Raw genomic sequence first — 21988 nt, forward strand, 5'->3', positions numbered from 1 at the left:
TCCAGTTTACATTAATGAAGCATATTAACATCCAGCCCTCCTCTTGCAAACACAGTTATAAGTCTTTCTAAAATCCACACACAGTTTTACTTTGGGAAGCACATCGGCTGAACAGCTTTTGTCTAAGACTTGATTTTTAGTTTCTCTTTCCATCTACTAAAGGTTAATACTAATCTTTAGCATCAAAGCCCCATGCAAATGACTTCTGGTCCCACAGACAGTGTTAACTTCAGTGGCATTGAGATTTGGCTCTAACAGCTAAAAGATAGCAAGAGTCTGTACATACAACATTGTGTATGCTGTGATTAAGTGTAGTGAAAGAAACACAGAACAGAGAATTTGGGATTTGTAAGAGAAATACAGCCATTACCCATTATTCTGCAGCTGACCCAAATGTATTCTTGATAAAACTCCACTGGCCTAAGTACAATTGCATTAGGAATGATTTTGAGGTATTATTTGTGCAAGTTTTAAAACAGCATACAACTTAATTTTATACAATCTATTTTTCAATAATAGCTTCAACTCACCTATAAATGTTAAATGCTGCTCCAACTTTAGCCATAAATTTTTCACCCAACTTGGAACCAAACCGGATCTGTCATCTGGGGCTCCCTCCCTGTGGGGTTTAAATCATTGGTGTGACTCTAATCATAACCTCTGGAAATATATTTGAAGACAGCATCACTCAAGGTATTTTACCCATTACAAAGCTGTTTCTCAAAAAAAAAAAAAAAAAAAAAAAAAAAAAAAAAAAAAAGACAATTGTTCCAGTAATATGCAGAAAATCAGCTTATCAAGTCAACAAGGCAGGACACTAGGTTGTATGAACAGCTTCATTTAGACATAGTTTAACTCCATAGTCTCTATAGGCTCAGAAAAATTCTCTTTATAAATAGATTTTACCCCATGTGCAATGCTTCAAACAAACACCAATCACAGAACATGCGCATATATATATTTTGTGTCATATCATCTCACACTAATATCATCATCAGTGTCACCTGGTTTATGTATTCATATCTCCTGATTTTTATTTTTAAGTGTGAATGACATCACATATGCTAAAATAACAGTGATTTTTCAGTGATTTGGAAAGCAAAAAGATCAATGACTAGCACAGCAGAGAACACAGGTATAGTTCAGAAAGAAAGCAAACATACTTGCTTTTGTTAGCCAGACTGATTTTATATGAGAACCTCTTAAAACAAAACATTTATACTTATCCTGCCCCCCTGAGAAAAGTATCATCCATTAGCACAAAAAAAGGCAAGAAGTTGAAAGCTATTCTTTACCCCACCCTCTAGACTGAGTTCTTATCCTCAGATGAACTTTATTTTTTGACCAGCTCACTAATGATGATTGAAAACACTGGCCCCTCTAAACAGCACATAAGTATTAGTGTTCACAGCAACAAGAAGACTGGCCTTAATTGGTCCTTTTATATAAAACTGGAAACATAAAACTTCTAAATATAAGTTTCTGGCACATCTTTTGTTGCTATTACAGTAAGATAGGTACAAAAAAGTGAGATTCCTTGTGATTTGCAATGAAATCTGTGCCAGCATGTTTTCTAGTGACTGCTCTTCAAAATCTTGTAAGATAAAATCCACGATCAAGAAAAAAGAGGCAGGTTGCTGATATACTAACCTTTCTCTCTCAGTCCCACTCCTTTAGTTATTTCTGATCCAGCAGGGAAATTAAATATGTCTGTAAGCTCAGCATCACTCTTTTATGTGGTCTCAATTCATGGCATTGGAACTGGTGTTAGAAATCCTAACTTCACTAAATGAACAATGATTATCTGGATTCTGAAGCTGCCAGAAAAAAAAAAAAAAAATAATAAAAATCAGGAAAAAAAAAAAAAAAGAACTAAAAATTAAAAGAAATACAGCTACAGTTTTTCCCAAAAGCCCTTTCTGCCCTTTCTGGAAGGAAGGGGTAAAAATAGAGGCAGCTCATTAATATGGCTTGGCAGTGCTTAATGGCAGCTGGTCTGAAGAGTTAGATCAGTGGGCCTTTCCAGCAGTACTCCCGGACCACTGCCAGCAGGTGTTGCTGTGTTCAACAAAATGAGAAGAAGTGGAGGGGTGGGGAGAAAAATATTTATAAAGAGAGAAATAGGTGTGAAAAAAAATTAGTCACTGAGTAAAGCTTTCATTAGGCCTTTGGTAAAGCTATACGCGAATTCCCCGAGGCAATAAGGAGCATGCTCTGAAATGAATAATGCTTTTCACTTCTCCTAATCTCCTTTCAGAAGTTATCCCGTGCTATAAATCATGTGCACGTTTGCTGTGCTTTGCTCAGTAGCATTCTCTTTTTGTCCTGGACCACACGCTTTCTCCCTGGGAGCCCCCAACTGGCGGCAGTCTGGGGAGAAGCCCCCGCAGGGGCTGGAACCGCAGCAGGGTGAGATGCTTCGTGGGACCGGCACCAGCACCAACTGCTGCTGCTGCAAGTGGGCCCTGTGCCGTCCTGTGTCCCAGCAGAAGGTAACTCTGGTACTGGCAGGGCAGTTTTTCCACTCTCTGTAAAACCAGCGCAGTACAAGATCTCTTGCTGAGCGCTTGTCGGCTGCCAAATCACAACAGTCACTGCGCTACCAGTATGTAACTAATTTCAAAGGGGCTTAGGATGCCAGCTAAAACCAAATTCAGTTTGGTCCTGAAAAAAACACAGTTCTGTGCTGGAAAAGTCCTCTACCACAACTTGGTTTTAGGATCCCCATTAAAGATATTGCCCTATAAAGAAGTAGGTATGTGCACGCACACTCACTATTTGTTTCTTCAAGCATGCCTCTCTCGCTGTCCTTGAAGGGAAAAAATAAAAATAAAATGTTCTTTGTAACAACTGGAACCACCAATGTCAGGCTGCAGGAAAGCTACTGAAACCTGTTTCAAAAGGCTTCAATCCACAGCACGTTAAAGCCTGAAAACTTATTATATGCATATTAAACCTGGGAAACAAAACAACCTATCTGGTCATATGTTTCCCATTAACTCCTGATTTTTTGCTCATTCTACCAAAGCTGTTGTGTGAATACTGAACATACTTCAGTCTGAATCAGTGCTGCTCTAAGGACTCCCTGGTATCACTGTAAGTTGAAAATTTTAAATCTTTCTTGCCTGATGCAGCCATATTCCAAGACAGATTAAATTTACATTACCAACAGGACATAAAAATACAATTATAAGTACGATTCAGGCCAAAAAAAAAATCTGAAGGATGGGGATTTTCTGGTAATCAGTGGGTGTTTTGAATGAGTAAAGACTGCATGATCATGGCATTTGTCATAAACGGTACCACATAAAGCCAGCTATTATGTGTGTTTAAGAAAAGAGATTGATTTTGGCTTTACTTTTGACCTTATATATATATTAATTACGTACTGCCTAATAGCCATAGTTATTTTTGAGTTTCACTACTATAAACTGAAACGAAAATGTAAGTTGATTTTATTTCACAGGAGTTAAAGTCATACCTAAGGAAAAAAAAAAAAAAAGAAAAGAAAAAAGAAAAACTGTCATTCATTGTCACTTATTTTTGTGTCTAAAGAGTTTTTAATAGTGACACAAACTGCATGTCAAGGAGCTCTGAGACTCGGACATGAGCAATATAGCTCAGTTTTGGAGAGCTTTAAAACTATCCCTAAGTTAACAGAAGGATACATTTATACAAAGATTGAGCTAAAAAATATATCCTCTGCAAAAGGATTCTTAATCAAATGCATTTTCCTGAATTTGAAAGTAATCCAAATTTGTAGATAGATTATCTGATGTATCCTCAGCATGATAGAAGACTAAAACGATTTGCTAACTATTAATTAAGTATCTGGCAAATACTGTATTTGAACTAAATCAGTGATATCTACATCTAGTAATATCTATATCTAGCTATGCAATAAAACAAGTTGGAGTGTGTCTTCCTGACTCATAATGTTTGCTTTCAGTCTCATTTTAGGTTCTATTCTTTAAATGGATAGAGATCACCACTACAAGTTGAATTCACGATATTTTGTCATGCTAGACAATTAGGAGTTTCCATTAGATAATTACCAGAAGTATGTCTCATACAGGAAAAACAGTCAATTGCTGATGTAACAGGATTAACCAATCCAGCACACTGATCCGGCCCACTTACTTTTGACAGACACTATATGTGAGTGTACACATGAGAAGTACAGTATAAAGCTTCGCATTATAAGTACCACAAAGAGGAACTTCAGCAGTTCTTAATGCACAATACAGCAGTCTCCTTCTGAGAGTGAGGACTAGAGAGGTAAAACTTTAAACCAGCTTTTTTCTTTTAAAACTAAAACTTTTAATTCATGTGCATGCTGTTGCATATTGTTACAGATATATTTAATGAATGTATATACAGAGCTTTGCAGCTCAGGTAATTTTATGGAAAGAATCTGAACCATCATTTCTATATTTATCCAAACACTATGTATTTTTAGACATGAACATATATATATATATATATATATATATAGGTATGTATGTAAGTACTAATGAACTATCTATCTGTGGTACTAGCAGACTCGCTTTTAGAAAACAATGCTTTTTGAAAAGTTATGCTTTAATCTTAAATCTGTCATCACCATGGCATGCAAGTATAATATGCTATACTTATATGTAATAGATTGTCTGTGATAAGTGTACCTGTTATATATGGCAAGCAATGTACACCTCACAACAAGAACCCAAACATACTTATCTGTCTTTTAAACTGAAATATGCCTATCCCTTACTTTTCATCAGACACTGTTGGGATAGGTGCTATATTAGAACTATAAATAACCCCTTTAATTATGTCATCTGTTAGTACATCTAATCATGAATGCATATTTTCATCTGAAATTATTTTTTCATCCAATTAAACTTTTAGTTCTATTTCAAGCTGACTTTCAGACTTCATATAATTACAACAGACTTTGGGCTGTTCATGAGATCCAAGAAATTTAGATGTATTATAGCGAGGTTTGTGTTACAAAGATGTGTTTATAAGAATGGCTGCAGGGTTTATAATGCTGACAGACCCGTAAGTGTAACAGTATATAACAGTATAGCAACTGAGGTCAGTAAAACACAGATGAGGGTGTACTGTGGATGCCTTATAACAGTGAAAGACTTATAAAAGACCTTAATTGAAAAGGACTTGCAATATATAACATTTGTAAAACTTTGGTTGATTGTTCAGTTACTTCTGTATGTTTCATTTAACTATAATCCCATGCCTGTCTCTCAGCCCATGTGTCTGTAATCATCTCATGGAAACTGGAGACCTTACAATGCTTATATTTATAAATTACTCCTTTCCACTAAAATACAATGGTTGATGGTAATATAGTGAAAGTGGAATATTTGCTGGGTAGGAGGTAACCACACCTGAGAAGAAGGCAGAAGTGCGTGAGAGAAAGAGTATGAAAGGAAGGAAAAGAAAAAGGGCTATTACTAAAAAAGGCTCTAAGAAAATTAGCAAAAGTTAGTCTGGTGCAGAAAAAACTCCAAAGTTAAACTCCATCAGCTTTTAGCGTTCTCATTTTCTGTAACCACGTCCAAACATGAGGGAGTTTACTAGCTTCACCCTTGCTAGGTAAGGAACAGAACAGAGATGCTGAGAACATAAAGGTGATACGAAGTCATGACAGTAACAGAGCAAATGCCTTTCTACTGCTGGGCAAAACCCTTGTCAGTATAAAATGCCAAGGGTCTACCAACAGTGGCTGAAACTCTGGGTCCTAGCAGGTTTTTCAACTGTGTTTTATTCGTGATGTCTTATTCTAATATTATGATTGTGTCATTTAAATGAATGAAACAAAAAGTGACTTCTAATAACAATGGGCCAAATGTAGAAGATCTTAGTCAGCCCTCACTCAGACAGAATTATTATTGGCATCGATGAGGGATTTGCCTGAGTCAGGAGCAAGTATGATTTGGCCAGATGACATGTAACACTTTCCATCTTCAAAGCATTTTTCAGACATTACTTGATTAACCCCAAACCTAAATATATCTGCCTGAGAACTTCTAGGCACAGACTAGCATAGAAGCAGGGATATTTCTGGTGCCAGGGCAGTACCTTAGCATGTCACCGATATGTGCCGTACCAACTCCGGCTTAGGTTCTCAGTGCCTGACCATGTACTGCAGCTGGAGAGCGGATCATGTATTATATAGCCCTCCATACAACAGTGTTATTTTGCTCCCGTCAGATCTCTTGCCAGTGTTGATAACCTCCAGCATTTACAAGTGAGTAGAAAAGATCTTTTCTCTTCTACTCAAGGCAGAATAACATTCTGCCCAACAGACTCTCAGCCCCTGCCCTCAGCGCCCTCTTGTTCGCAAGCTATTTAAAATCTCCTGCTATCCCTAACAATACCAGACAGGACAAGAGCAAGGTGCTCATTAATAAAAGGTTTCACTCTTTTCATTCATTCATGTTTCCTCTGTTTAGTTAAGCCAGTGATACTGTTGAAGGAATAAAACAAACAAACAAACAAAAAGAAAAAAAAGGAAAAGAAAAAAAGAAAGAAAGAAAAAAGTGTGGGGGTGGGGGGGAAGATGACGGCCAGGAGGGAGCCAGGAGGGTCAAACTGTAAAAAAAAAGAGAGTAAATTTACAGGAATTAAAAGAGATTTTAGAAAGGGGGGAGGGCAGAAAACCCGAGTAGTGATATTTGAAGAGAGGTGTGTGTTAGGGGAGCAATGAGCATAAGGAAGCCAGCCTGCCTGTTCCTCCCCCTTCCTAATCATAGCCTTTACTCACAGACAAAACTCCCTCCCTCTCCCATTCACTCACTCACTTTAGGCCAATCCGTCCTCTCCCTCTCTCTCCCTCTCTCTGTGTCTCTCTCCTACTCTGAGACAGAGTCAGAACTCTTCTCCCTGACAGCCACAAACATCTACAGCACTTATTGCATTCAGAGAGGGAACCTGCAAACAAAACTTCACAGAAAACTTTTGGTTCTTGTTCCAGAGAATTTGCTGAAGAGAAGGAAAAACAAACAAACAAACAAACAAACAAACCAGCCCCCAAAAAACTGTGCGTGAAGGGGGAGGAAAAGCAGGGCCTTTTAAAAAGGGAATCACAACAACTTTTGCTGCCAGGATGCCTTTGCTTTGGAAGAGAGGATTTTTGTTGGTGCTTTGCTGGATTATAGTGAGGAGTTCCCCAACCCCAGGATCCGAGGGGCACAGTTCAGTCACTGACTGTCCATCATGTGCCCTTGCCACGCTCTCGAAGGATGTGCCCAGCTCACAGCCTGAGATGGTGGAAGCAGTAAAGAAGCACATACTGAACATGTTGCACTTGAGGGACAGACCTAATATCACCCAGCCGGTGCCCAAGGCAGCACTTTTAAATGCCATCAAGAAACTCCACGTGGGGAAGGTGGGAGAGGATGGCTATGTGGAAATAGAGGATGATGTTGGAAGAAGAGCTGAAATGAATGAAGTTGTGGAGCAAACCTCAGAAATCATCACTTTTGCGGAATCAGGTGAGTACTTAAAAACAAAACAGTAAAATAGCCTGCTTGCCAGAACTGCAATTAACTTCTTCTCCTCAGCAGTACTGTTTTCTCCAAGGTTGTGGGATGAGACCTGGGGGAAGGGAGAAGGAGGAATGGGTTGGGGGGGGGGGAGGTCTCTGAAGGAATTTGATTTCTCTGACTTAGTCTTGGCTACAGATTACACTTGCTAAGCACAGGCAGCCACACAGGGAGGAAGCTCTTTAACCAATCTTGAGCAGAAAGTCAGGCTGCAAAGGGGTCCTCCAAACTGCTTGTGAAGCCAGAGTACTTGCACTAAAGTAGTTGATCACAGGGCTGATGGTGAAACAAAAAGGGCTGAAGCCTTTTGGGGACTTTCTAAAGACAGAAAGTGATCTGCAAACTACTTGAGAAACTGCCCTTTCTTGTAAAAAATATAGTGGAAGTTATAAAATCTGAGGAAGCAGCTTTAACTTTCAGAAGCGAGAGGGCATTTTTGTTTTCTAATTTAACACAGCATCTTCGGCAGTAAAGAGTTGCAGGGATTGTCAGATGACTTCAATAGAACTGGACAAGTTGCTGTAGCTGATCCAATTTGTAATACAGGCTTCTGCATACTGGAAAAAAGATTCTGCTCCTAAACCTCTCCTGCCAAAAAAATGCACCCTATCAAGGTTGCATTTTGAACTCTTAAAGCGCTGTTTTCCCTAACTGTTATGTAGTAAGAGCTACGAATATTGATATTTTCTAACTAATAGCTTCAGGCTCACATCAACTGCCTATAGGAAACCACTCTAAAGTTGTAGTTTACTGTCTTGTTCCTACATGAATAGGACCAGAACTCACTGTAATTCAATGTATATGTATGTGCATGTATATCTGTTTGTATGTGCGAGTATGTTTATACATGCAACAATGTCAATATCTTGCAATAACTCTATCATCTAACTAACAGCAACTTTTTATGATGCTGTCTAGCCAAAGCATTTTTCCTGTTGCCAAGACGGTTTTAAAAGAATGTCATTGTTTTGTTTGGTACAGCATATGGTAGGCAAAGTATGCAAAGGAACACCAAGCATTTTTGTTTAAAAGTTTGCTGCAGCAGTATAAACAATTAAGACAACACTCAGAGTTTCCAGTCCTGAAAACCTGTTGACTCAGATGTTCTGTTTGCAGGGAAGCCATGCACAAGAAGTGTGCATGCTTTTAAGAGCAGACATTCCTGCTAGCTGTCTGATTTCCAACTGTACAAGGAGCCCTTGCCTTTGGCGTCCTTGTCAATACACACATTATCAGTCCCGTCAGTATGCAAGTGCGGGCTCTTCAGTTTTTTTCATCCCACCCCCACTTCAGAAAGCAGGCAGATGTCAATGCCAGTGGTCCTGAGAAGCAGGAGTGGATCAACCTTAGTTCAGAAATGAGTTTTTAAATGCAATGAAATCCCTAGTCGATCTACGAGTCGGATTCCCCACCTGGTATTCAGCAGCTCGCTCTGAGCACTGTGAAACACATATGGCATGAACAGTGGTTTCTCTTCACTGTGTGAGTCCCAATCATTTGTAAACACATTATTGTCTCTCCTGAGCTCTGACACAAAGGAATTTGGAATTTGATATATGCCTACTCAGTATGACACCCTCCAACAGCAACTCCTGAAGCCATTGGCTCTTGGGCTCACGTGAGCAGTGAAAATCGTGCCATGGCCCACACACTGGCCAATAGTCCAGCCACTGATCCCCCACTATAAAATACCCAATACTAGCACGTCACTTACTTTGATTTACATAGCGTTGTCCTACCACTGCTAGCCAAATTAATTGAAGAAGACTTATGCTATGGAGCTGCGCGGCCGCATGCCCTGGGCACAAGCTGTGTACTCGTGCAATTTCTTCCCTGCTCTCTCCTCTACCTAAGCCCATCCTGGAAACTGAGGCAGGAGAATTGCTCCAGCCCTGCATCCCATATCTGACAGGTTTTTATTTGGGAGGAGGTCTCAGCAACCCAGAAACTGTGTTCCAGCATTTGGGCTTATAATGGAAACGTTGACTCCAGTCTGTGGACTTCCAACTGCTGATACATATATTTTTCACCTGGAGCTGCTCGTAGATGTTGTCTTGCTAACACTGGTGGATCCACCATGCTTTACAGGTGCCAGTGCTGCAACACATGAATAAACTTCACCTGGGCTCTCTTCCACTCCTGCACCAGCGGTATTGTGTGTCAAATATTAAAGCAGTATTATTTTTCCTGTTGAGGAAATTGAGGCAAAAAGAAGACAAACGACACGCTGGGTAGGAATTAAAAGGAAAAAAAAAAAAAAAAAAAGACAGGAACAGAATATAGCCACATGGACAGTCCCCAACATTTGGTCTGTAGTAACTGAGAGGAGTATGGATAAGTTTAAAGCACCAAGCAGGAGAATGAACATGTTACTCTCACAGTCAGGTTAATATTCTTTTTGCTTTTAATGTGAAACTCACTCTGTCTCAAAAGAGGAGAATAGGAAATCAATGAAAATGAGTGGAAACATCTCACGTTGTATCAAATAAATGTCTATGGAAAGAGAAATAATACTTCAGGCTTTTTGCTCCTTTGGGTATGACTTGACATAAACCAGCCATTCCCTTTACCTTTCAGAAGCCACATTTACTACTTGCCTTCATAAAAAAGACCTAGTATTTCCATCCTTCATCAGCCGTATCCTCAGACATACAATGAAATGGAGTGAATGAACAAACAGTGCCCTGTGCACGTGGCTCTGGCTTGAGACTGCTCTTTTATAAGAGACCAAAATTCAAGCAAGCATAGGCTACAGACAGTTAGAGGGGAAACTAAATGCAGGGAATATGTTTGAAGCACAGGTGTAGTTACGTCCAGGAAATCAGCAAAATAGTTGGCAGTTAGTTTTCACAGCTAACAAATCCAGGCAAATCTTTGCAAAACTAATGACCATGAGTATTGGGCAAAAGTTTACAAATGCACCCTACTGTCCTTTGGCAGTTTTACAAGTAAAACACGAAAGTGATTTTCTACTTGCATATCAAACTAAGATTACTAACCTCGATTAGTTCTGCTAGGAGGGTAGCTGTGCCAGAGCTCTGTGGGTTATTTCAAGGACTTAAAAATTGTCTTTTGAGGAGAGGGATCATATACATTCATGACGAGAAAATCCAACAGGTTCTGTAACTGAGATAGCGATTGCTCATAAAATATGTTTGGCTATTAACTTGTTCATTATTTTAAGTAGATAGCTTATTAGGCAGATCTGGGATTTTTCCAAGTGAATTTGATCCTGGCAACTAAACTACCAATGAAATGGGTTGCTAACGTCAGCACCCAAGAAGGCAATGGGAATTTCTGGGTAGAAATACTAATCCAAAGGCTTATCATTAGGAGAAGGGGAAAAACAGAGGGGAAAAAACAAACAGACCAAAAAAAAAAAACCACACACACAAAAAAAACCCAACCAACACACATGCACACAAAACCACAACAAGTGTCACGGCTATTTACACTGCTTTTACCTTTCTGTCTCCCTTCCTACTGAATTCAAGGTGAACTGGCTTGATCAGGTGATACCAACTTTTTTTATAAGTAGATATGTGTATGTACACACTCACACCTTTTCTTAGCATGATGCCTACTCTTATATAGCCAGTCTGGCAGCTCAGGAGGAGGAAAAGGATGGGCCGCTTATGACTCTTTAAATAATTTCATCAATTTTCTTTTGAAAGGAAATGGATTTAATGGTATGAATATCTGTGCTGAATAAAGAATGGCCACGAGAGGGCACACTCCAAAGGCTTTTTACTCCATGCAAGGCAACCTTCCTGCAAGCTTCTATTTTACCTAATTGAATCCTGAATCCCAGAGATCTTTATGCTTATCTGTAGCTTCTCTGAGTGGAGCTCTTGTTTCTCTCTTCTCGGTCATTTAAAAGACAGAGATTCACTGGAGTGGAAGACTCTAAGTTAAAAAAAAATGCAGTGGAAGGAAATAGGCAAAGGGGAAAAAGATAAAACCGATAAACTGATGGATGCTGGAAGTTCTGGGTATCTGGAATCAGAAATGATCATTATTATTTTTTACAAGATACTGAGAAATGTGACCATGAATCATCATCTGAGCTGATTTTCTCACATCTTTTTTTCTAATGCAGTCTCCTTGGCTTTCAGAAAACAAGCCTATTTCTCCCCGGTTTTGGTGTTGCATTTTTTTATTTTTTTTCTTTCTCCTTGGCTTTGGCATACTTTATCGAAGATTTGAAGTTTAGCAAATGAAAGCAAGTTACTTCCAGAAGAAGAAAGCCATTCTGAATTAATCTGTTTCATTGTAACAAAATGTGAGAATTCAAGGAGATTGGTTGCTTTGAGAACAATTTGAGAAAGCACACACGAATCTGAGAAGGTGGGAACCAGTTTATAAAAAGATACCTGAGAGAGAGAGGGACAGAAAGTACTGTATGTGTCCCTCTGTGGGTAGTCATGCATTCAGTTTGATATGCAAATCTAGCTGGAAATATATGGATATGCATTTGTTTGTATGCATGTATAAGCGGATGTATGTCTAGAGACATGGGTATGCCAGAGGAGGCAGGCTTATAGACCCATGCAGCTGTACCTGCAACATTGTAATGTGGATAGATTCTTGCTTGTAAGTATGTGCCTTCATGTGCCCTCTTGTGTGCAGGATATACCTACACTGCTCATGTGTACATTCCTGCACAGATTCATGCTGGGCAGTCCTTCTATCTACTTCTATCTATATGAGTGTGAAAAGGCAATCTCATGTCACGCAGCTGAGTTTTGCAAGATATAATTTTGGACTGAACGTCAGTCTTCTGAAAGTAATTGGAAGTTTTGCTATTCATTTCAGTATACTTGCTATTTGGGCCTTACTGCACAGGAATCAAGTATTGTAATTAAAACAGTGACAGCTTTTGATCCACTTAATTTTAGAACTTAAAGTATTAAAAGTATGTTAAAAAAATAATATCTCTTTTGTGAAAGACAAAGACTTGATATTATTTGTATCTTGAAATATGCTATTGGTGAAAGTGACCCTAAGCTTTCCTTGAGCTATTTTAGATGTGAATGCAAAACTCAAGTAACAAAACAAAAACAAAACAAAACAAAAAACAAACAAACAAAAAACAACAAACACATCCAAACAAACACCTTTTTTGTTTCTAAATATTTAAGGCCATGTGGGGGAAGGGCTTTCAATTTGGAAGGAACTCTAGGTTGTGGATGTAAAGTGCTTCTCTCCTGACAAAATGGCAGGGGACAGTCAAGGTTCACTAGAACCAAATTATTTCACATTCTGAGTGACCTTGTCAGTGCCCCTTTGGGTTAATTTTTCAAGAAAAGGTATTTAAATAAGTTTGTTGCTGCTTTTTTATTTTATTTCCCCCCCCTACAAATGCTTGGGAAATAGTTTTTTTTTTTTTTTTTTTTTTTTTTTCCTCTCACAACAAAAATCCCATTTTGCTGGCAGTAAAGAGGATTTGAACATAGAGATAAGGTGTTTGTTATTTCTGTCATAATTCATCCTCCTTTTTCAAGAGGCAGCCGTCACCCAGTCAGGGAGCAGAAACAAAACTGTGCAACCCAGATGACCAGTCACATACGTGGGGTGGTGAATAGTTAGAATAAATCGTTTGTCAGTGATTCATAAGCTGAAATGTATTCACAGAAATAGCCACTGCCTAATCGCAGTAATAACACATTTGTAATAATCAGTCTGCCCAGGGGATAATTGCCAGACGATAACAGTGCTAAATTCACTGAATAAATTCTGCCCTGTGAACAATTCATCTAACTCTAGTGGTCACTCATTAGTAAACATTTTGAGCAATTATCTCTCAATAACCATGCTCTTCTCTTTGCTCTCTTTAGAGGAACCTTTCTAGTAACCTATTTTTTTTTTTTCTGTCTCCTGGGGAACGGAAATGAGAAGTGAAGAGAAGGATGCTTTTGAATGTAATTACAGATTGGCACGCAGCACAAATTCCCCCAAATCTAAACATAGGCAGTAGTAAAGTTAGCAACTAAAAAAGGAAAAAAAAGCTTGCTTTGTATGGAAAAACAGTTCACTTACAGTATAACGTAAAAATGGTTCAAAATTAAGCAGTGGTGAAGAATGGAAATTTAAAGTAACAGCACCTTCTTAATCAGTGAGCATTTCTGAATGGAAAATTTAAATACTGCGTATTAAGAGAAATTAAGAATAAGTCACATGATAAGTCAGGAAGCATAATCACTTTCATTCTGAAAAAAATCAGTCTTAATCATTTAACAGCATATGGTTGGGGAGGGACGTCATTTTAAGTATGTTAGCATTTTATTAAAAAAAAAATAAATAAAAATCCTCTTAACTGTATAGCTTAAGCCCTCTCCGGTATGTGCACATAGCTTGAACTAACGGGGCCTGATCTTGAAGCAGGCCGCAAACTGCAAATCAATGAGCTTTGGCTGCGCAGCTGCAGCCCGGAGGGACCCTGAGCCTCAGGGCCTGGGCCGTGCCAGCCCTCCATGCTGTCCTTTACCAGGCAGTGGGCAGAATCCTTTGCATGAGCCCTTCTGGAGGCAGAGAGCAGGGCACCTGTGTGGGCAGGTTCAGGTTTCTGTCCTAAAAGGGTGTGCGAGCACCACTGAAGAGAAAAACAGATACGAGCAAACTCTCGTGCTGTGTATACCGATGCTATGCTTCCTTTCCATTCAGTAACTCCCTCCATTAAACCTTTTACCATATATGCACTACTTTATAGGGCTTATATTTTTAACCATTTTTCATGGCGTTTGCCATGTCCCTGCTAGAGGGTTCTCTCGGCGTCCCAGCCCTTTTCCTGGAAGGGACTTCTGCCTAGCAGCAAAGCAGAGAAGTGGCCTCTCCAAGGCTGTTGGAAGGGGAGATGAGGAAAACCAATCAAAGGGGGCCAAAGTAATCCCTCGTCTCCTTTTCCAGCCTCTTTCTGCCACGATAACAATCCAGCCTGTTGCTGTTGCTGTTTGTATGAGCACTGAAGTGATGAAGGCATTGCCACTGTTGTGCTGTGGGTCTTTCCACAGGAGTCAGGCAGGAGGAGCAGGATGATTAGAAATGAAAAAAAGACCCTTGCAAATCAGTTGTGGCAGATGAGAAGTCAGGACAAAGGGATAAACGGAGTGTAATTATGGAAGTGATATTACCCCGAACATGCAGGAATGTCTCCTCTTATAATTTCAGTTAGATGAACAGCATGTATTTCTAAGAGCTTGAACGAGGTCATTAACTCAGACCAGAAAGGAAAGACTGCTAAATCCCTAAGCAAAACATGGAGAAAATGAAATACAGCAGAATTTTGTCTCGGAAAACCTGAAGAATGTATTTTATCGTAGCACAGAACCTTTTGGAAATATAAAGATCCTGTTATAAAGTGAATGTGTAATCATCATAAGCCCGATCCAGAGATCGCAGTTCAGTACTAGCCCAGGCCAAAACCCAATTTCAAAATGAGCTGGTCTGAGCATAATTAACCTTGCAAAGATTGCAGCATTCATATCGTTTGTGCTGGATGATCACAACACACCAATTGTGAATGTGGAGAAAATTCAGAAAAGCTCATTTTTTTCCTAATATAAAAGCATGCTTTTTATCCCCAGCCTTGCACCATTCCAGTTTCCTTCTAAAAAGGATCTGAAAAAGGGAATGATTTTTTAAATTGTTTTAAAACCTCTTATTAGTTATGTCGGTTTGAGGACTCAGTATTTTGTGTCATGCAGGAATATTAGTCTCATATAAGCTTCCTGCATCTTGTTTAGAAGCTGAATTGACCATTTGTGTGTGAAAATGTAGCTAACATTAATATCCAGTACAACAACAACCTACAGGGAAGCTGTTATAGCTGCATAAGGACAGGTCATATGCTACCTTGCTCTAACTCACTTTTCTCCAGTGAAAAAAAGCAACGCAGATGTACTCCTGTACTTTTGCTTTCTCATATCTTTAGTAATGAGGAAAAAATCAACTTCCACACATACAGGAGCATATGAAAAAACAATTATCAGAGTTCTTGAGATCTTGTTTCTTTCATGTAATATCTGTCAAAAAGAGTGGTTGCATGGGTACACTTCCGGGCCAGTGCATAAAGTAATATGAATATTTACTGTTGGAGATATGTCACTTCATAACTATTTTCAGTTCCCACTGGAATGGAAATAACAGAATGTGAAATACCATGCATTAACACTTAACAGCTTTAAGTTATTCTGTAACACAGAGCTGCCCAGCTTTTCTGGTCTTAAGGGCCACACAGCTTCTTCCCCAGTCAGGCCAGGGCTGCACACCCCAGCTGCTCTCTTCAGAGCACACAATGGAGCCAGTTTTCCATGTCCAGCACTGCTGATCTGCTCATTCACAGGATCCCTCCTAGCACCAGAACTGCTGTCTGTGTCCAGCCTAGTACCTCAGGAACATGGTATAAGTTTGTGAGACAGGGTCAGGGGGTTGGAGGTGCAGGCTGTATCAGAGGTCCTCAAAGACCTTAGAAGTAACCAGTCTGATAGAGCACGGTCTCCATAACATCCCTACATAGTATGCAGCCAGCCTCCTGGACCAGGTTTCCTTCGGATTGGAAGAATGTCACTGTACACCTCCTCATGCTCTGAAACCCAGGCCAGTGAGGGATTAATGCCTATCAACTACCCTCTGCTCCAACATAGCTGGCAGCTTAGCCAGGGTTTCACTTCCAGAATTGAAAAACTGGTGTTAGCCTTCAGTCATTATTGAATGACTCTCATTTAAAAAATACTTGAAAAACAGTAACTCTGCCACTCCCCACAGTACTGGTCAGTTTGCCCTGTCTTTTCTATAATCCACTTCCTTTTCTAAGGTACAGTCCCACGGGTTCACATAGCTCTCTTAGAAATTAATGGAGCTTGCTTTGGAGACAGGCATCAGCAAAGTCTGTGAGAAGCAGTTAACACAAACCATGTGTTTTCCTATCTCAGTGACAGTTAAAGTCTACAATTTCACACTCTCACTTAGAGGGAAAACAAAAACAAAACACTGCGCCTTTTGGCCACAGTAATTCAGACATGTCTGTCTCTTTGACCTGGGAATGCCACCAGGGAAAGCTGAATGTCAGTGCCAGGACTTCACAGAGGGGGAAGCAACAGGTAGCTCAAAGGGCAATACAGCCTGTGTACAGAATTTAGAAACCAGGAGCGGTAAGATAGTCAGGGAAGTCATGTTAAGTGGAATTCAGAGGCAATGGGAAGCAAGGAGGAGACTTCCACAAGAGCAGTTTTTCCTGTATGCTTCCTACCACTTCAGTTTTCTTCACCACTCACCCTTTTCAGGGTGCAAAATTCTGCTTCCCTGACAAGCAGAACTATTGCACAGAGAACCAGGTCAACAGCTGTGGGTACTTCAAGAATAATATCAGTGACAAACTGGTAATTATGAATATTGTGTCTGTCAACTAAGGTCAGATATCTGTGCATTTCAAATCTGTGACTCCTGGCCTCCATCCTGAGAAAGAACAAAAGATGCCAGTGGGGACTTTTCGTTTGTCAAGAAAATAGAAAAGGACCTCTTTTAAAAAATAATACCCCTTCCCCACAGCAAATTCATTCTCTCTTAACTTTTTCATGCTCCAGTGATCAAATCATTAAACAGCCCTCATTATTCATTCCAACTTCTGCCAGGGATATGAGCTCTGTATCAGAGAAACACCCCCTCACCATCATAATCATCATCATGACATCTCAGCAAGTTGATACAATTATGCCAGAGAACCATCCTCATAATTATACAGTTCTTTAGCACATTTTTTCAGTGTATTCACCATTACTATAATCACAGCGAGTACAGTGTGTTAAATTAAGAACAGGATTTACAGCTAACATCTCACAGGATGAAGAGTCTGCCTGCTGCAGTTCTGCAATTCTTTACAATAAAGCTCTGCAACCCCTCTGAAAGCTTAGGCTTATGTGTTAGTATTTCTTTGTTTTTGAGACAACTGACATTTACAACTCATTTTAAAATGCACACGAAGAATGGTGTTTTACAGAGGGAGAAAGGACAGACCTCATTCCCACCTCATTTCCAAAGAACTCACTCCCCAACCTTAGCTATTAGGCTCAGATTTGAATGTGTATGATACACATAGTCATGGACTGTCGTCACAAACTCATTTCTGCCTTTCAGTTAATAGTGATCACAAAGGCAACTCTAGGAAGTGAACTCTTAGCAGCTACTGATGCTTATTTGCCATGCATTGCATAAATGCATAAATGAGCATAAAGATATGATTGCTATAACAAAAAGCTTATAATACATTACTGGCAGTGTTAAAATATGGTACTGGAAAGCAACAGACAAACAAGTAGTTTTCTAAAGAATTTTCACAAAAGCATCTGAGAAGGGGATTAGGTGAAGAAAGGTTAGAACAGAAGAATCATAAGAATGTAAAGAGCAAAACAGGAAACCTAGGGAACTCCATGTCTGCAATGACAATAAGATCTCTTTAACAGAATGCAAACTGACATACTAACTAGCTCTTCCTGTCTATTTTCATTTACCAAATCAGGCACACCCAAGAAAACATTGCACTTTGAGATTTCCAAGGAAGGCAGTGAGTTATCAGTGGTGGAACATGCTGAAGTGTGGCTCTTCCTGAAGGTCTCCAAGGCCAACCGCAGCAGGACAAAAGTCACCATCCGCCTGTTTCAACAGCAGCGGCAGCCAAAAGGCAACTCTGAAGGAGCAGAAGATATGGAGGATGGAGGGCTGAAAGGTGAAAGGAGTGAGACTCTGATTTCAGAAAAGGCAGTGGACACTCGAAAGAGCACTTGGCACATCTTTCCTGTCTCCAGCAGTGTCCAGAGACTCCTGGACCAAGGCAAGAATTCTTTGGATGTGCGGATTGCCTGTGACCTGTGCCAAGAGACTGGGGCAAGCCTGGTGCTACTGGGCAAGAAGAAGAAAAAGGAAGATGACGGGGAGGGGAAAGAAAAGGATGCTGGAGAAGTCCCAGGAGAAGAGGAGAAGGAGCAATCACACCGGCCCTTCCTGATGATGATTGCCCGGCACTCAGAGGACCGTCAGCACAGGCGGCGGAGACGAGGCCTGGAGTGTGATGGCAAAGTCAACATCTGCTGCAAGAAGCAGTTCTTTGTCAGCTTCAAAGACATAGGATGGAGTGACTGGATCATTGCACCTACAGGTTATCATGCCAACTACTGCGAAGGAGAGTGCCCCAGCCATATAGCAGGCACATCTGGTTCGTCATTATCTTTCCACTCCACTGTCATCAACCATTACCGCATGCGGGGCCATAGCCCCTTTGCCAACCTCAAGTCATGTTGTGTGCCCACCAAGCTGCGGCCCATGTCCATGCTCTACTATGACGATGGCCAGAACATCATCAAGAAAGATATACAGAATATGATTGTGGAGGAGTGTGGCTGTTCATAGACACATATGTGCACAAGACTCTTCTTTTTATGTTGAGAAGAGAACGTTTTAAAAGCCCAAGAAGAGGAAAGACCTGACATGGTATAAAAGCCTTTTTGAACGAAACAATCATCTGAAATAAAAACAAGAACAAGCAAATGAAAACAAACAAACAAAAAAAAAAAAACAAACAACAAAAAAAACACAACTACACACACAAAAAAAGAGGGGAAAGTAAAAATAATAAATAGAAAAAGACATATTGAGGATCAGAAAAGACTACAGCTATAAAGAGGAAGAAAGCTTCACGATCCCAGGCTTGAATGAGATACGTTTGAATGACGGTATGGGTTGGGGATTTCCCCTTCCTTTCAGTATGCTCCTTATCTTATTAGATAGTATGTTAAGCATTAGCTATTACTAGGGGAATTATGTTCCCTCCCCTAGCTACCCATCAGTTCCAGCCATGGTAGCAGCTCATCTAACCTGCAGCAGTTTGGACAAAGTCCAAAATGTCATTGAAATTCCTTGAAAAGCCATGTGTATGAACACTACATTCACTGGCACTTTCCCCCAAAATTTACCAACGAACTGAGTAGGTGTGTAGCGTTTGTGTGGATATATATGTGTGGCTATGTATTTATATACATACCTTTATACATACAGACACTACACACTTACATATACTTACATTGGTAAAGAGACAATATTGTGCAGGTGTATACACCTTCATCTTCTGCACTACATTTACAAAAAAAAAAAAAGAAAAAAGAAAAGAAAAATGAAGAAAAATGATTAAAAAGAGTGAATGAAAGAATAAAAGTTACATATTGTAAAGGTGCTTACAACGTTAGAACTATGCAACCTAGTTGGTTTGAAACTGTTTACCTGCAAGAGAAAGAAAAAAAAAAAAGAAAAAAAAAAGAAAGACTTTTTTTTTAAATGGAAGTAACTTGTTTAAAAAAAAAATCTTCAGTGAGAGATACTTGAAAGGAATATGTTTGTCCAGATACTGGAGCCAAACATTTCTATATTTTGTAAAAAAAATTTTTAATCGTTTACTATTTGCACTACAATGGTGTCTGACCTGTCTAATCCTTATTTAACAAACATTTGCAAGGGAGGGTGGTTGGGTGTGGGAGGGGTTGAGAGCTGCACTTATTGTGAGCTATACAAGAACTGCTACAGCACACAAAATAGCTATTTTTATTTTTATTATTATTATTATTATTTTGTACCTTAAACTGAATAGACACATACACCAAAGACACTTGTGCGAGCCTCTAAAAAGTCTGTTTGTGGTTGGTACCATTCACCTGTAATAAGTTATGGTTTGAATTAAGGGTCAGTGGGTTGATTACATTCAGGCTAGTATATCTGCTAACCAGTTAAATTCAAATTCTGCCCTAAACAGAAAATTGTAATTTGAAGAAAGCCCTCAAAAGCCCTGGGATGTGTATCCAAGGTGTTTGAATCCAAGGTCCATAACTGTACTTGTTTTGCATATGCAACACAAGACTTATCCCTGATGCACAGCAACTGTGCATCATTGGGAAACAACTTTATACAAGGGACATACATATATATATGTATATATATTTCTGTATGTATATATGTATGTATACACAAGGTATAAGCACTTCTGGCTTCACTTTAATGTTCTTAAAACAATGAATGTTTGTATGCAAAGCACAGTATGTTAAAAGCTTGTTTGTTACTAACAAGCATGAGCGTTCAAAATGGTATTTGTGTGAGAAGAACCTAAAGTGCTGGTGTACACTTAGAAAATATTGATGTAAAATTGCAAGCAGCTTTGGGCCATGCCCACCATCACCCCTGCAAATACAAAGAAAATGGCAGTTGTGGTAGGATTTCTGTTTGAAACGCAATCTTAAACAAAAGGCTGGCCATCTCAACCACCACCCTCTAGCACGACAACTCTTAATGGGTTTGCGCGTTACCTGTAAAACCTAATTTTCAGTGTCAACACCTAACCTGAAGGGTCCAACCCATAGGGCATAGGTAGATAGGTTTAAAAAAAAAAATTCTATCGCTGTCGTATTTAAAAGAATGTTAAAGTTACAGTGTGTGTCTTTGGGTAGGGGGAGATGAGAAGAAGGAATGGGAGAAACCTTTAGGCCCTGTTTACACTGAGTTTGATAACCCTGAGCCTGAATCTTCAGACTCTCACAGGTTTGCAGGACCAAGCCCCTGTTAGCTGCCTTCTGACAGGAAGGGCTTCAAAATGTCTCTCACAGAAAGCAGCACTAACATGGCTCCCCACCTTGCTGAGAGCACAGTCTGTTTAAAAAAAAGAAAAAAAAAAAGAAGAAAAAAAAAAAAGATAGCACAATTTAACCCGGTCACATTGGCTAGGGATAGCGTGTTAGCACCTTCATGGCGAGAACCATGTTTAAGCAGTGTAATCAGGGCCTTCATTTTTTGTCAGCCAAAACTGTTTGTGTGTGTGTGTGGGTTTGCTCTGTGTCTGTGTGTGTGTAGATGTATGTGTGCATGGGAGCGTGTCTGTATATGTATGTATCGATAGAGATTTAAAAAGAAAAAAAGGAAAAAAAGAAAAAAGAAAGAAAAGAAAAAAAAAGCCCTTTTGTCCGTTGAATAGATATCAACATACATGCTTATAGCTAAGTTTTCTATCTAATTTATTTCACAGTATTTAGATTGCATAGTACAGCTAATGGGTTATACATTTATGTACTTTTTATACAATGCATTTTTACAGACTTGTTTGCAGTTTGCAAAAAAAAAAAAGATTAAAAAATTGTAACAATTGGGTGAACACTAAATTTGTCACTAAAGTATTCTGTAAAATATCAAGGCTTTCTGATTTAAATTATTGCAGATTTTATTTTATTTTTAATTTTTTTTTTTAGTATTTTCTTCCTGGGGAAAGGGAGGGATACCAAATGGTAGTGGGGGGGGGGGTGGGGGGTGGGGAAAGATGCACAAATAATCTATCTTTATATTTTAAACAAATCAAGTTCCTGACCCTGCTTCATTTGAAGCAAGTGGCAGAATTGTTGTTGATTTTTCTAGAA

The 21988-nt window shown here is 39.4% G+C and overlaps 1 protein-coding gene across 2 annotated transcripts; it reads left to right on the forward strand.

The window, feature by feature from the left end:
• Positions 1 to 4215: 4215 nt before the first annotated feature.
• Positions 4216 to 20021, forward strand: INHBA (inhibin subunit beta A). Of its 2 annotated transcripts, XM_084281358.1 has the most exons (3): positions 4216 to 4278; positions 6980 to 7499; positions 18064 to 20021. In XM_084281358.1, the coding sequence occupies exons 2-3, from the start codon at positions 7112 to 7114 to the stop codon at positions 18948 to 18950; spliced, it is 1275 nt and encodes a 424-aa protein (XP_084137484.1). In that variant the 5' UTR covers positions 4216 to 4278; positions 6980 to 7111; the 3' UTR covers positions 18951 to 20021. The 2 variants fall into 2 exon arrangements, with proteins under 2 accessions (XP_084137484.1, XP_084137485.1); XM_084281359.1 differs by lacking the exon at positions 4216 to 4278 and having other exon boundaries at positions 6935 to 7499.
• Positions 20022 to 21988: the final 1967 nt, after the last annotated feature.

The sequence above is a fragment of the Netta rufina genome (genome assembly GCF_964035555.1).
Source record: "Netta rufina genome assembly, chromosome: 2".
Taxonomy (NCBI): domain Eukaryota; kingdom Metazoa; phylum Chordata; class Aves; order Anseriformes; family Anatidae; genus Netta; species Netta rufina.

Coding starts and splice junctions, on each gene's coding strand:
- INHBA (XM_084281358.1), top strand. CDS start 7,112: ATGCCTTTGCTTTGGAAGAGAGGATTTTTGTTGGTGCTTTGCTGGATT. Junction 7,500..18,063: donor CATCACTTTTGCGGAATCAG/GTGAGTACTTAA, acceptor TTACCAAATCAG/GCACACCCAAGAAAACATTG.